Source organism: Chanos chanos, chromosome 1, assembly GCF_902362185.1.
Source record: "Chanos chanos chromosome 1, fChaCha1.1, whole genome shotgun sequence".
Lineage (NCBI taxonomy): Eukaryota > Metazoa > Chordata > Actinopteri > Gonorynchiformes > Chanidae > Chanos > Chanos chanos.
This window is the reverse complement of record NC_044495.1, coordinates 34976309-34988671: the sequence shown is the minus strand read 5'-3', so window position 1 is coordinate 34988671 and position 12363 is coordinate 34976309. Positions and strand designations below refer to the sequence as shown.

Sequence of the window (12363 nt, the reverse complement as noted above, 5' to 3'; positions counted from 1 at the left end):
GCAAAATAATTTTCTTTCCACAATTCAACTACAATGAATTTGACTGTTCATACATAAGAACACTCTCAAATCCTAGTTTGACGTGATGTCCATTCTGAGGATGAAGAATTTAGCAGGGAATAAATATCCCCTATCAAAATTCATGGATGTTCGTTGTCAATGTTTCTGTAAGTGATGGACAATGAGATGCAGATTTTGCATGTAGGTTAGTATGAAATTGCATTTCCATATTCAGAAGCTTCTGTGGACCTTCATCATTCATGTGGACCTGTATCAAGCCTCTTTTGTAGGACTGGGAGAAATGCTTACATACTCTGCAGCTCTCCAAAGGGATCTGTACCCACTCCTGTCTTAAAGCAAACAAGGCCAAAATTTAACATGAGTGTCTGCTCCTAACTTCAACTGTGTGTCAGCAGAGGTCACTCTCACACCAATGGCTGATTCTTCTTATATCCACCACATTACAGCCAACCTAATGCTGCAGCCAATTTGGTAAGAGAGCTCCAACCATAAATCCCCTCTTCAATATCCTATGAGGAATGTTCCCTTTTGGTCACTGTTCAAAGACTGGAACAAATCACTGTACTTTTTTTCTGAATGGGGAAACAATCACAGTTTGGTGCAATATAACAGTCCAAAAATGCAGAGAATATAAATGTTCCTACAGACTCTTCATACAGAGGAATCTTATAAGCAGAGAGGCAAATGGGTTGAGCCCAGTTCTATTGTCAAAAAATGTGCAATTAGACATGAGAGAGACTAAACATTCAGTATGACTGGAGGCCACTGGGTAAGGCCAATTTCAATACCATGCCCTGACAACATCAGGCCATTTCAACACAGAATACACTTTCCATTTTCATTTTCCATCATCAATACCATTACATTAAAAAAAACAGGATAAGACAAATATCATTGTACTTGTCCACCTCTTCCCACAAAGGACAACAAGGACAGAAAACTGTATGTTTGAAAAGAAATTGTCCTAAACCAATTTTACCAAGGAAGGTTGTGGATCAAACCTTATAATGATGTTTAAATACACATCTCTGAAACAGATATCATCATTTGCCGGCCATCTTTCATATTTATTCATCACACTCATCTTCCCTCATTGGCACAAAATGGGTGGATAACATCCTATATATATATATATATATATATATATATATATATATATAAAAAATCTCCAAGATGAGTCTGTGAGCGTCTCTGGTTGATTACCATTCTCTTTGACCAAGCTGTGACCACAGCCCCGGTCTTCGTTTCAACCAGGCACTAGTAGGCGCTCCACGGCGTTCTGCAGATGTTCCCAGTTTTTCCATAAAAGGGCAAGCAGAAGCACAGTTATGGATGTGCCCAAGACATGCAGACGGCTACGGAGGAGTGGTGTAGCAAATTTGGCCGCCGTGGAGACACAAACGAGGATCACTGTGGCAATGGCCAGGATGATGTTGATGCATTTACCCAGCAGCACTCTAGCTTCAGTGTTTTCGCCCTGGACCGTCTGTTGCTGCTGCTGTTGCAACTCCAGTTTAGAGATGCGTGTCTGACATGACTCCAGTGCCTCCTAGTGGACAAGAAAGAGGGAAGTATGAAAAGAGTTCAGTGAATGTCGTAACTAAAACATGATAACAAATACTATTCAAATTAGAATACATTGCAAGCACACATGAAACAAAGGTCAAACAAATGTTCAAAAAATCAAACAATCACTAAGGCAGCCACATTACACATTTGCAGTTTGTTACATAAAAGCCTCTAAAGAGACAAAGAACCTATGCAAATTTAGATTCTAAAAACACAGAACATTGTATTTAAAATGAAATTGACACTTAAACATGCAGAAATGAGCAACTAACCATGAGGAAACAAGACAGGACTGACAGGAAATATTTTTACTATTTGTAAGTCATTCAGTGTTGAAAAAATGTGAGGAAACTTTTTGCGAAATGCAAAAAAGTACCTGGATATCTCTGGCTCGTTCATTAGCCTGGTAAGCCACCTTCTCCTCTATGCTGGCTAGCTCCTGCTTCAGATTAGCCATCTCATGCTGGTGTAACTCTGTCAGGTCATTCAGCTGGTCCTCTAGTCTTTCATACCTTTAATAATATAAGAGACAACAATAAACAAGAGAAGAAAAAGAAAGCAGGAAGGGCAAAAGGATAAAAGACAGACTGACTGATAAGATCTGATTCAAAAACACCAGAACTGCTGTGTTAATGTTAATCTTCCACAACAATGAAATCCCTGTGGCAGCAGAAAATGGAAGCCACGGCAGCAGCAGAGGTCCCCGATAATAGTGCTCTCTGCTGAATGCTAGTAATGAAGGCACCCCAACAAAAACAAGCAATTCCACTCTGTAATGTATTTATCGCCCAGCTGGGAATACAGCATAGCGGTGGCATGACAACCACATAAAATCAAACCCCTGAAAAGCCATTTCATGCTATTTACTATTTTTACCTTAAAACAACACATCTGTTTGCATTTACATCCACATATTTGTTACCTATGTGTGTCTATGTGGTATAGATTCATAAAACTGGGCTATATCATGTAATCTTGCAGTAAACATTATGAAGAGCAAAATGGAACAAATGATCTGAAACAAAGCATGACACTGTGATAATATGAGAGTATCATAAGGGAGGGTAGAAACAGCTTGATTAATTTGTGCATCACAGAGCTTCATGATTAATTTAATGTCAGAATTACACATAACACATAACCACTGACCTGTATTTCTCCTCCTGTAGTGCCTGGGTGTGAAAACTGTACTCTGCTTTAAACTGCTCCTTTAGTGCTTCTATAGCCCCCTCCAGGTGGGCCTGAGCCTCCCTGATCTCCTGGATCTCTTCCATTGCCAGCCCTGTCGTCCTGCTCTGACAGTCATGTGACGCGGGAGGGTTCCCATTGCTGTCTGCCGACAAAGAGGTTCCTGATGAACACTCGTCATCGCTGGGATATTTCGGCTTTGCCACAATGGTGGCACTGCCGCCCAACCGCTCCTGGTGGAAAGCGGAAGGGGCTTCTAGCGTGTTCTTGAGGTGGGCAATGTTGTCAGCACTTCCAAACTTGTTGCGGATAAGGTTGGCAAACTCCTTAGACTTGCTGAAAAAGAAGGGTGGCGAGAGCGACACGCCTGGTCCAATGGTTTTGATCTTATCCAGACACGGGTGCCGTCCACTGCCGCTCACGTCCTTCAGGTTGTCCTTGGGCGAATCCTTGAATGGCTCCCTTGGAGTTTCCCTGGAGACTTCCTTAAACACATCCTTCGGAGAGGTGTGTTTGGCAGGGCTGTTACCCTCGTTCTCCTTTATTCGGCGGTGATACTGCTCCAGCTTCTTCTGCAGGAGGGCAATGCTGTGGGCTGCCTTCTGGTTCTTCTTTTCAAACACTTGTCTGATGCGTGCCGCTTGCTGTTTGTCGGCGCTATTGACCAACTTAAGGTACTCAGCCACATTCTCGTCGCGCTCCATCTGCTCGATCTTTAGTTGCTCTGTCACCTTCAGGATCTTCTGCTCCAGGTTACCCAGGTTCCGGTGGAAGTCTAGTGTCACGTCACTTGATTGATCCAGATTCAAGTTGGTATCTGAACCACCTCGGCGAATGGGCACTGGAATGCTAAGCACATTTCCCTCTCCGCTCTGATCCATCTGCAAAAGGGATCAAAACAATCAGACATTTACAGAGTTGCTGCCTGTAACTTGCTGCTTGTTGACTGTACGTTAAAATAGACAGTGCTACTGGCAGAGTAACCATGACCCAAATTCTTACTTCCAAGGAGCAGCAGAAGAAATTGATTATTGTCTGACACACTCACAGGTGATGGGACTGATATATGGAGGAATTTATTTAAAGAATAGGACAACTTTACAAAGTCTCATCAAGATTCTGGTTGCTTGTCTTTGAAATTTGTCACTTGTTAAGTAACCAACAAATGTCTTTCCTACAGAGTATTTAATTAATGAGCCCACTTTTTTGTTGTTTTATTTTAATTATCCTCTAATGATCAACATCTCCGTGGCTAAAAGAGGTTTGTAAGTTCTGGCAAATTTCCCGGCAGTACAAAGGCGCTTAATAAGTTCAGCCTTCAAGAACAAACAATGAGCTCTAGCAAGGCATTTCACCCGCAGAACGTCGCTCAGAGCAACTTCGGAGACCTTACTGGTCAATCAACTTTTATTAGTTTCACTGCTAGAGCAAGGAAAGGGAAAACATCCTGTTATTCTCCATACCTCTGCGTTCTTCCTCTATTATCATACAATGCATACAACATCATGTACAGGACATTCAGTTTCATAATCCTCACACTCTGTTCACCAGGTTAAGAATTTCTGCTTTAGAGACCACTCGCCTTCCAGTAGCAAAATTGTACTTGGCTTAAGAAATGCACAGTAGCTGAAATAAAAGTAGAGCTCTATACAAAACAATTAGATGGATTTTTTTTCTGTGCTGAGACCGTAATAGCCTAACTTCATTCAAAGTACCCACTATGTCAAGACATGTCTGTGTGAAATAAATTACTGTGGGAGGAATTTGCCATATGACAGTCTCATATGATGAATTACATTTTACAAACATTATCTTGAATGGAGACATTGTTCCTTGAAACTGACAATCTAGCATATAGCCTACAATGTATTTAAACAATGAGAATTTAGCGTATACCCACACACATAACTATGAGATCATACAAGATTTTAAAGCATTATTCAGAGCCTCAGCTTCTCATTATGTAAATCATTATGTTCAAATACATGCCTCTGCAGTCATGTTCCACTGCCATATGTCAACAATAAACGTTTGTTAGCTTTTGTTAGTTTGTTAGCTTTTGTTAGTTTGTTAGCTAGTTGTGGGCCAAGCACTCCTCCTGATAGTTCTACATGACGAAATCAGGTAATACAACAAGGCTGCATGATACACTGCCCCATAAGCCTCAACCCCCCTTTCTCCTCTTAGTACCTGGTCATTACAATGTATTATTACTTCTGGAATAAGGTCCATTAACATAGGCAGAGGGCCTGTGAATGTGTTTAAAAATAATGTAAGGGAGACAGACTTTGCTTTTCAATCATGTGGTAGTCATACTGATTGGCAATGGTGTAACGTGACTTTTAAGTCCAACGGGCTTCATATATTTGCATGTGTCAACAAGTAAAGTGAGAAGTGTTTGACTGCAGAGCCGCTGAGTTGTAGTTTCAGGCCAGCAGTTTCAGGCCAGTGGCCAATCATCTCATATCACAAATTTTCCAGAAACACACCTAAAATGACTGAAATGTTGATTAGCCTAACAGTCACTAAGACAATCCCAAAAAAGTGTCAGCGCACGCGCTGAATGCTGCTGGCCTGAAACTGCTGGTGTGAAACTGCTGTTGGGTGTAAACCTAAAAAAGAACAGAAATATTTGGGGGGAAAAGGAGGAAATTATGGTATAGTTGCCACTAGAGCTGTGTCTCCCTCATCTTTTCTCTTTGGCATTGTGATTGTCAAGTGGAGGTACAGAACCATTGCTGACTTAAGGCTACAATGTAATAGTACTTTCACATTAAAGTTTTTAAGTTTGAGTTTAAGAGTTCTAGATTAATTTCAGACAGATACTATTGAGTAGAGTGGCTAAATTACTAGACAAAAAAAACTTTTGGGGCTATGGGTGTATTTGACATACATTGTATGCAAAGGGAGTGTTACAATAGTATTTGTGTTGGGTAAGCACTCAAGAAGAAGAATCCTCCCGGTGAAATAAACAACTGCCACATTGATACAATGCTTTGATTACACTACAGGAAAAAACATCTTCTGGCATGAGCACAGGAAACACAAAACTAGGTCAGTTTTATAGGGATTCACACGTGACAGATAACCTCTGTGAACAAATGCCTTAGCTTTCCTCTGCTGTCTAGACAAAAGTTTACCTGTGGGGTTTATTTATTTATTTATTTTTACAACTGCTGACATTCATGAACATCCTCACAACCAGTAGAAGTACAAGACTGGCTGATGAGGTTTTTACTTCACATAATGGAGCGCTTTACATCAGCAGTCATGGACCACTGGTAACAACATATTTCATGCAAGAAGAGCGGGATCACTGAAACACAAATCCAATACAATAAGTATAAATGGAGGTTGTACTTATTGTAATAAGAGTCAGCCTAACACTCCTAAGAACAGAAATTCAAAACATGGCAAAAGCCTATAAGAATAGGTCCTGATGGTTTCTCATGGAGCCAGGTGTTCCAAAACCACTTCCGTAAACAATCGTTTACGCATAAAACATCCATTCTCAAGTAAGACTGTACCACACCAACACCATCACATGGTACAAAGTCACGGTACACCAAGCTTTACAAATCATACTGCTTTGAAAGCAATGTTCAAGTATTCTTTCTCCTGACACCAGTCTCAATTACCTGTGTAATGTTTAACTTTGGCGGCAGATGACAGTGGCTCAAATTTCATCATAAAGTTCAGCGATGTTAGCTTAATTATTGGCAGTACACCCAATACATACCTGCAACATGCAACACCAGACTCTGCTAAAAGATATTGCCAAAGAATGCTGTAAGATAACCAACTGTGGCCAATCAAAACTGCTAGAAGTGGAGGGAGGGGGCAGAGGGGGGGTTCAAGAGTACCTGAAATTAATCTAAAACTCTTAAACTCAAACTTATAAACTAATGTGAAAGTAGGCCTACTATTACATTGTAGCCTTAAGTCAGCAATGGTTCTGTACCTCCACTTGACAATCACAATGCCAAAGAGAAAAGATGAGGGAGACACAGCTCTAGTGGCAACTATATCATAATTTCCTCCTTTTCCCCCCAAATATTTCTATTCTTTTTTAAGCAAAATGAATAGATGCACAAGTTCCTTGCAATGGTTCTTGGTAATTTCAAAAACATACACAGTTCTGCTTCCTCACCAAGTTAATATTCAGTCATCTAAACAATAAATGAATAAGTACATTTAGATTATAAATGTAATGAATAAGTGAGTAAGTAAATTTAAATGATCTGTTACAACAACACTTTAGAACACTGCTTTATTTACCTTATAGTAATTTCTTCACACCTCTACACTATATTATCACATGTTTCTAACCAGGTCATTTCAGGATGTCTGCACTTTAAAAATAACATGCAAATGAGTTAAGCATCACCCAATCAAACATCAAAACCTCTCTCAGTTTCCACCCTGCCAATATAGCCTTCAAGTGTTAAAACATTTCTCACAGAACAGTAAAGTACTGATACTCTGCATTCTCTCTACAGTATATAGCATACACTATACAGAGCTGACATTGTCTGTGCAGTTCAACTCTCAGGTTCTTTATTAAATATTACGTAACTGACAGACCTGGTTTATTGTCATGATTAGTTAAAACAGTATTCCACATGTGCTATGACACCAAAGCTGGAAATACCTTGGAATGCTCACACTAAAACACTTTATCCATACACTCACATGCTTTTTGTTCACTGCAAGGCAACTGTTTTATCCAAGTCCTGGCAGAACTAAAGATTCTTCTTCACGCAAATGAAATTTCTATACTAGTGTGCATGCTGACACAGTGTGTCTAAACCACAGACCATATGTCTATATTCTAACTAATTAGCTTCAGCAGTCCTTTGACTCCACACAGTACTTTTTAACTGCAATGTTGTGATGACACTTTGTGGGGAAGTAAGTGAACTGTTCTCTCAAGGATAAACACTATTATCTCATTCAAATCTCAATGAAGTTACCTCAATGAACATAAAATTATGACTTCAAATTAACTTAATTTGATCCCATATCTGATTTGAACATTTGCGTATCTTGTGTGACCATCTGAAGGAAGGTGAACATGTTTTTTATTCCAGCCCTGTTACGATACACATTGTGCTTGGTGTCTCACCGCAGATATTAGGAAGTGAGAGCTGCAGATAACTCCTGAGAAAAAAAAAAACGGTCAAGCTATTTAAAGAGAGAACACAACACCAGAAGTGGCAGAGAGGAAAGGAAGTTGTTTCTGATGCGTTTTAAAAGCAATGATGAAAGAGTAAGTGGCACTCTTGTTTTCTATGAGATGAAACAACAGATTTTTGCAAAAGTTACAGATCCTACACCTTAAATTCAACCAAATTTTATCATTTCAAAATCAACTGTTTGCAAAAATCACTCTGTCTGAGACAAAGTAGTGTAGTTCTATTTTTTGTGGATATCTGGTGCATATTTGTCTTACTGAATCCTGCCCTATTCCACTATGCAAATGGAAAACATTGAAAGTCCAGTTGTGGCAGTTGTTAGGATTAGCGTTTTTCTTCCTCTCTGCCTACTGTGTTTCCATTGTAATATCAAGCAGTTAGCTTTCTGTTCTTCTTCTACAGTCCTCTGCTTTGAATTACACCTACCACCATACCATGGTCTGTCAGTAATCAAACTAGCAACTATGCTCTGTTATGCCAACAATTACAAATAGTAAACTCTCTCACCTACCACTGTTACTAATATTACCATACATTAAAGAAAAACAAAAACATTTTTATCCCACTGTACAGAACAAATACCACTTTCTCCTGATCTCTTTCAAATGAGAGACATTTGGGCCCTACACACTCCTGCGTTGCTAAGGCTGGTATAACATGTGGTGAAGGGAACTCAGGCAGCTCTGCAGCTGTGTGACTGCTATGTGACAAAACTCTTTTTAAAGTCTGTGACCAAAAACAGACAGAATCACCAAACTGTAGCAGGTTATTTCACTGAGAGTATTCACTCACATAATGGATTGAGATACCAGATCACAAGTCTGATAACAAAAAAAGCAAGAAAAAAAGAGAGAATTTGAGGAAGTAACGTCACTTGCACATGTCATGTTCCTCTACTATAGTAGTACTCAGGAACCAAGAGCCAGCTGCACATATTTCCTCAATTTAAGTACCAGTATCCTTAATTCAGCAATCTTAAATCTAAATCAACTGAATCATGAGCTCAGTTTTGCTGATGTTGAAGTTGAGAAAACACAAGGTATGTCACATGATAAAGTTCCTGACATGTACTCAACCAAACTTCAAATAAGCAAGAATTCAGCCTGGCATTTTCACTAAGACTGCAGTGAGGATAGCTTTGATAACCTATCCCAGATCCACCGATACCCAGCACATGTTGCAGAAGTATTGGGACTCCCATTAAATGCCACACTGAGGGAAAAAAAATCTGAGATCTCAAGAATAAGGTCGTAATATTACACGGACAAAGTCGTAATTTTCATAATATTACGTGAATAATGTTGTAGTTTTACGAGAAAAAGTAAATATATTATGAGAACAAAGTCGTAATTTTATGCTACGTTTCCAGAAGCAGGCCCAGGCTGCCATTGACTATCCTCTTACTCATTTTGTTGGCTGCTGGTAATATAGAGGTCTTTGAAAAATTGATACAACTTTATTTGAACCCTAAATACCCCCAATACCAAGACAGACATTAACAAAGCTGTAAAGTGAAACAAGTAATTATATGAGTTTAGACTAGCTTATGGTAACAAACATAGAATTTATCCAAATAAACTGCATCATATTCATTGGTAGGCTAGCCTTCCTTCTTAATGAAGTGCCACATCAGCAATTAAATGAATTACTTGAACAAAGACAAGTTATCAAGGGAGTCTGTGATCTGATTCAAGCACTTTACAAAACAGGGTTATGAAACACTGCATGCAAAAATGCATGCTACTAAAGACAGTTAATGTGAGACAGTCTGCATTCCTTCATGTTCACACAAACCTTTCCAGATTCTACTGTCATCACAGAGAAATGTTCTTGGAGGTACATGTTTCCAGCTTGCAATGAATATTTTCGTTATGTTGGATGCTGCCTTTGAGGTTTTACACTGCAAGACCAGGATAAACATGATCTTGGTGAATTAAGTGAGACTTGTCCGATGAAATCCAATACATCCAAATTGGCACAAAACCTTTAAGTAAGGCCAAGTAAAGCACCCTGAGGCAAAGGCTAATCCTTTTAATGGTAGTTTGAAACAAACCACATAGCTAATACTAAACTTGAAAGTATAACATTTGGCATTAACAAAGTAGAGTTCTTCCCACAAAGTTCAGTCTGTCTGGATTGGTTCCATTAACTATACAGAGAGACATGGGACAATGACTATGCAACAGAGCAAAATCACTAAGCAAATTGAAAAAATAAACACGGAAAAGAAAAGAAAGTCAATTTCATATAGCCTAGTAGTGACATGCTCAGAGACATATTGTAAGAGATGATTAAAATGAACTGCCTGAACTGATGGCTAACTGCATACACAATGATACATTTACGACAAACAAAGTTAACTGGTGCCGCCCACAAAATCAATCAATCAATCAATCAATCAATCAATCAATCAATCAATAAATAAACAAAATTCTTTAGTTAAAAGATTATGCTGATTTAACATTTAGAAATGCACCAATGGGACACCTCTGCTGTTTCTAATTAGTCACTTATTTCTTCCCAAAGAAAAAAGACCATCAGGATTTGTAAATAAAAAGCTTAATCATCAAATAATATTGCAACAAGAGCCATATGTGTGTGTGTGTGTGTGTGTGTGTGTGTGTGTGTGTGTGTATATATATATATGTCACATACAATTTCACTAAAAGTTACTGATATCCTCGATTAAGCTGAACAACAGTGGGACAAATACAGCCACATTACATTACAGATGCAACACTACATTATATAGGAGGTAGCAGGTTCTTTTTTGCATAGCTATACTTTTGACATCTAAGCCACTGCGTCGGGGCATTCCAAAATGGCTCTGTTTCTGCAGGGGTGACTGTATATTAAAAAAAAGAGTCTGATGACAGAATATGACTGAGGGGATATTCTACTAGTTTCACCTCTGACAAAGTAAAAGGGTCAAACATAGATCAGTTCATGAGAGATGTGAGAGTCTATTATTTTGCAAGACTTCAGTGCAACACCTGATTATGATCTTGACATGACATTAAACCTGCTGAAATTCTCAAAAAGAAGTCATCGATCCCAATGAGTAGAGTCACGAGAGACAAAATTCCAAGTTCCATACCTCACATTCTTTTTTAAGCTGAAAGGTGAAGTCCATCAAATTCTGGAATGCCCTTAAAACCTTCACGACATAACCCCAGAGGGTTCCCAATTATTTGCGCACTCTTACACATAGATTACACCATTTTGGGCCTGCTTCACGCTGCTTCACAGAGCGAGCGGGAAATTGCGAAGATTACGAATTCTACGCCTGTAATTCTGTAAACGGACATACTCGCTCTTTATCTAACTGCTTCTTCTTCTTCTTTTTCTTACCATATTTTGTTGTGTTTAGAGAACCATTCTACTATTCATTCTTCTAATCGTTCGTGTTTGTTTTTGGTGTCAACAAAGTAACTGTCACAAGAGTGAATCTAGCAGAATCTAGCAGTCTCTGCCGACATCTTGGAACTTGATAACATTGCATGCACATCCTTACAAACCCTTGCTTATCCTAAAAACAAGTAGCTTGTATCATGTATTCAGACAGAAATTATGAAGCAATTAACATTACAGTGAAGTACATTAAATTTCTAAATATAACCATAATGACAAATAGGTAGGCTACTGTTGGAATGAGTTTCGTTTCATTTAGCACATTGGTCTATCTTTATTAATACATGAAATAATGATTGCAAACAGCTGAAAATGAATTGTCATTTTTGTTTTAAATGTAAGAGCCTTTTGGCTTCATATTGCACAATAAACGACGGCCACATAAAATGTTTTAGAATCCGCTTGGCTGTTCCGTTACTACTTGACCTCGCTAGAAGCGAGAAATACATTTGTAAAACAGAAAGAGACTAAACATGTGCTTTGACCCCGCTAGTAGTGTGAGCAAAGCCATTAAACCCGTTGAATGTGGTCCTGATCCGCTGCGCTACTCCCTTCCTTACGCAATTTGGTCGAAGGCCAAAAAAATGTGACCCTCTATGCACATTTTGATCTTGACCGACCCCTTTTAACTTGTGAAAGGTAACATATTGTAGCATCGTAGTCCAACTCTTATCTCTCAGTCTTGTTCACTGATGGACGACAGGTACACTTGGTAACGTTCTGAACTCTTTACTGAGGCTGCTTTCACACTTGGTCCATTTGGCTGGTCCGTACCCGAGCGCAACCCCCCCCCCCCCCTCGAAAATTGCCTGTTAATTAATAAAACGAATTACACGTCATCAATAGCGATTACTTCAGACCCCCATTTTCTGGAGGACTCGGGTATGGTCCCGTGGTCTGCACCTGAGTTCGGAAAACAGCATTCACACCAACAAAACGAACTGTACCTGCACCAACAGCTCTAGTGTGAAAGCACCCT

General features: G+C 39.2%; 1 protein-coding gene across 1 annotated transcript; it reads right to left on the bottom strand.

Moving 5' to 3' along the window:
* Positions 1 to 1267: 1267 nt before the first annotated feature.
* On the bottom strand, positions 1268 to 3659 carry LOC115817691 (transmembrane and coiled-coil domain protein 3-like). Its single transcript, XM_030780968.1, has 3 exons — positions 2740 to 3659; positions 1967 to 2102; positions 1268 to 1570 (listed from the first exon to the last, which is right to left on the bottom strand). The coding sequence occupies exons 1-3, from the start codon at positions 3657 to 3659 to the stop codon at positions 1268 to 1270; spliced, it is 1359 nt and encodes a 452-aa protein (XP_030636828.1).
* Between the last annotated feature and the right edge of the window lie 8704 nt (positions 3660 to 12363).

Bases quoted from the DNA above. Each gene is read 5' to 3' on its own strand.
- LOC115817691 (XM_030780968.1), bottom strand. From the start codon at position 3,659: ATGGATCAGAGCGGAGAGGGAAATGTGCTTAGCATTCCAGTGCCCATT. The intron at 2,103-2,739 runs GTCAGTGGTTAT...ATATTATTAAAG, and splicing joins CTACAGGAGGAGAAATACAG to GTATGAAAGACTAGAGGACC. The intron at 1,571-1,966 runs GTACTTTTTTGC...CTTGTCCACTAG, and splicing joins AACGAGCCAGAGATATCCAG to GAGGCACTGGAGTCATGTCA.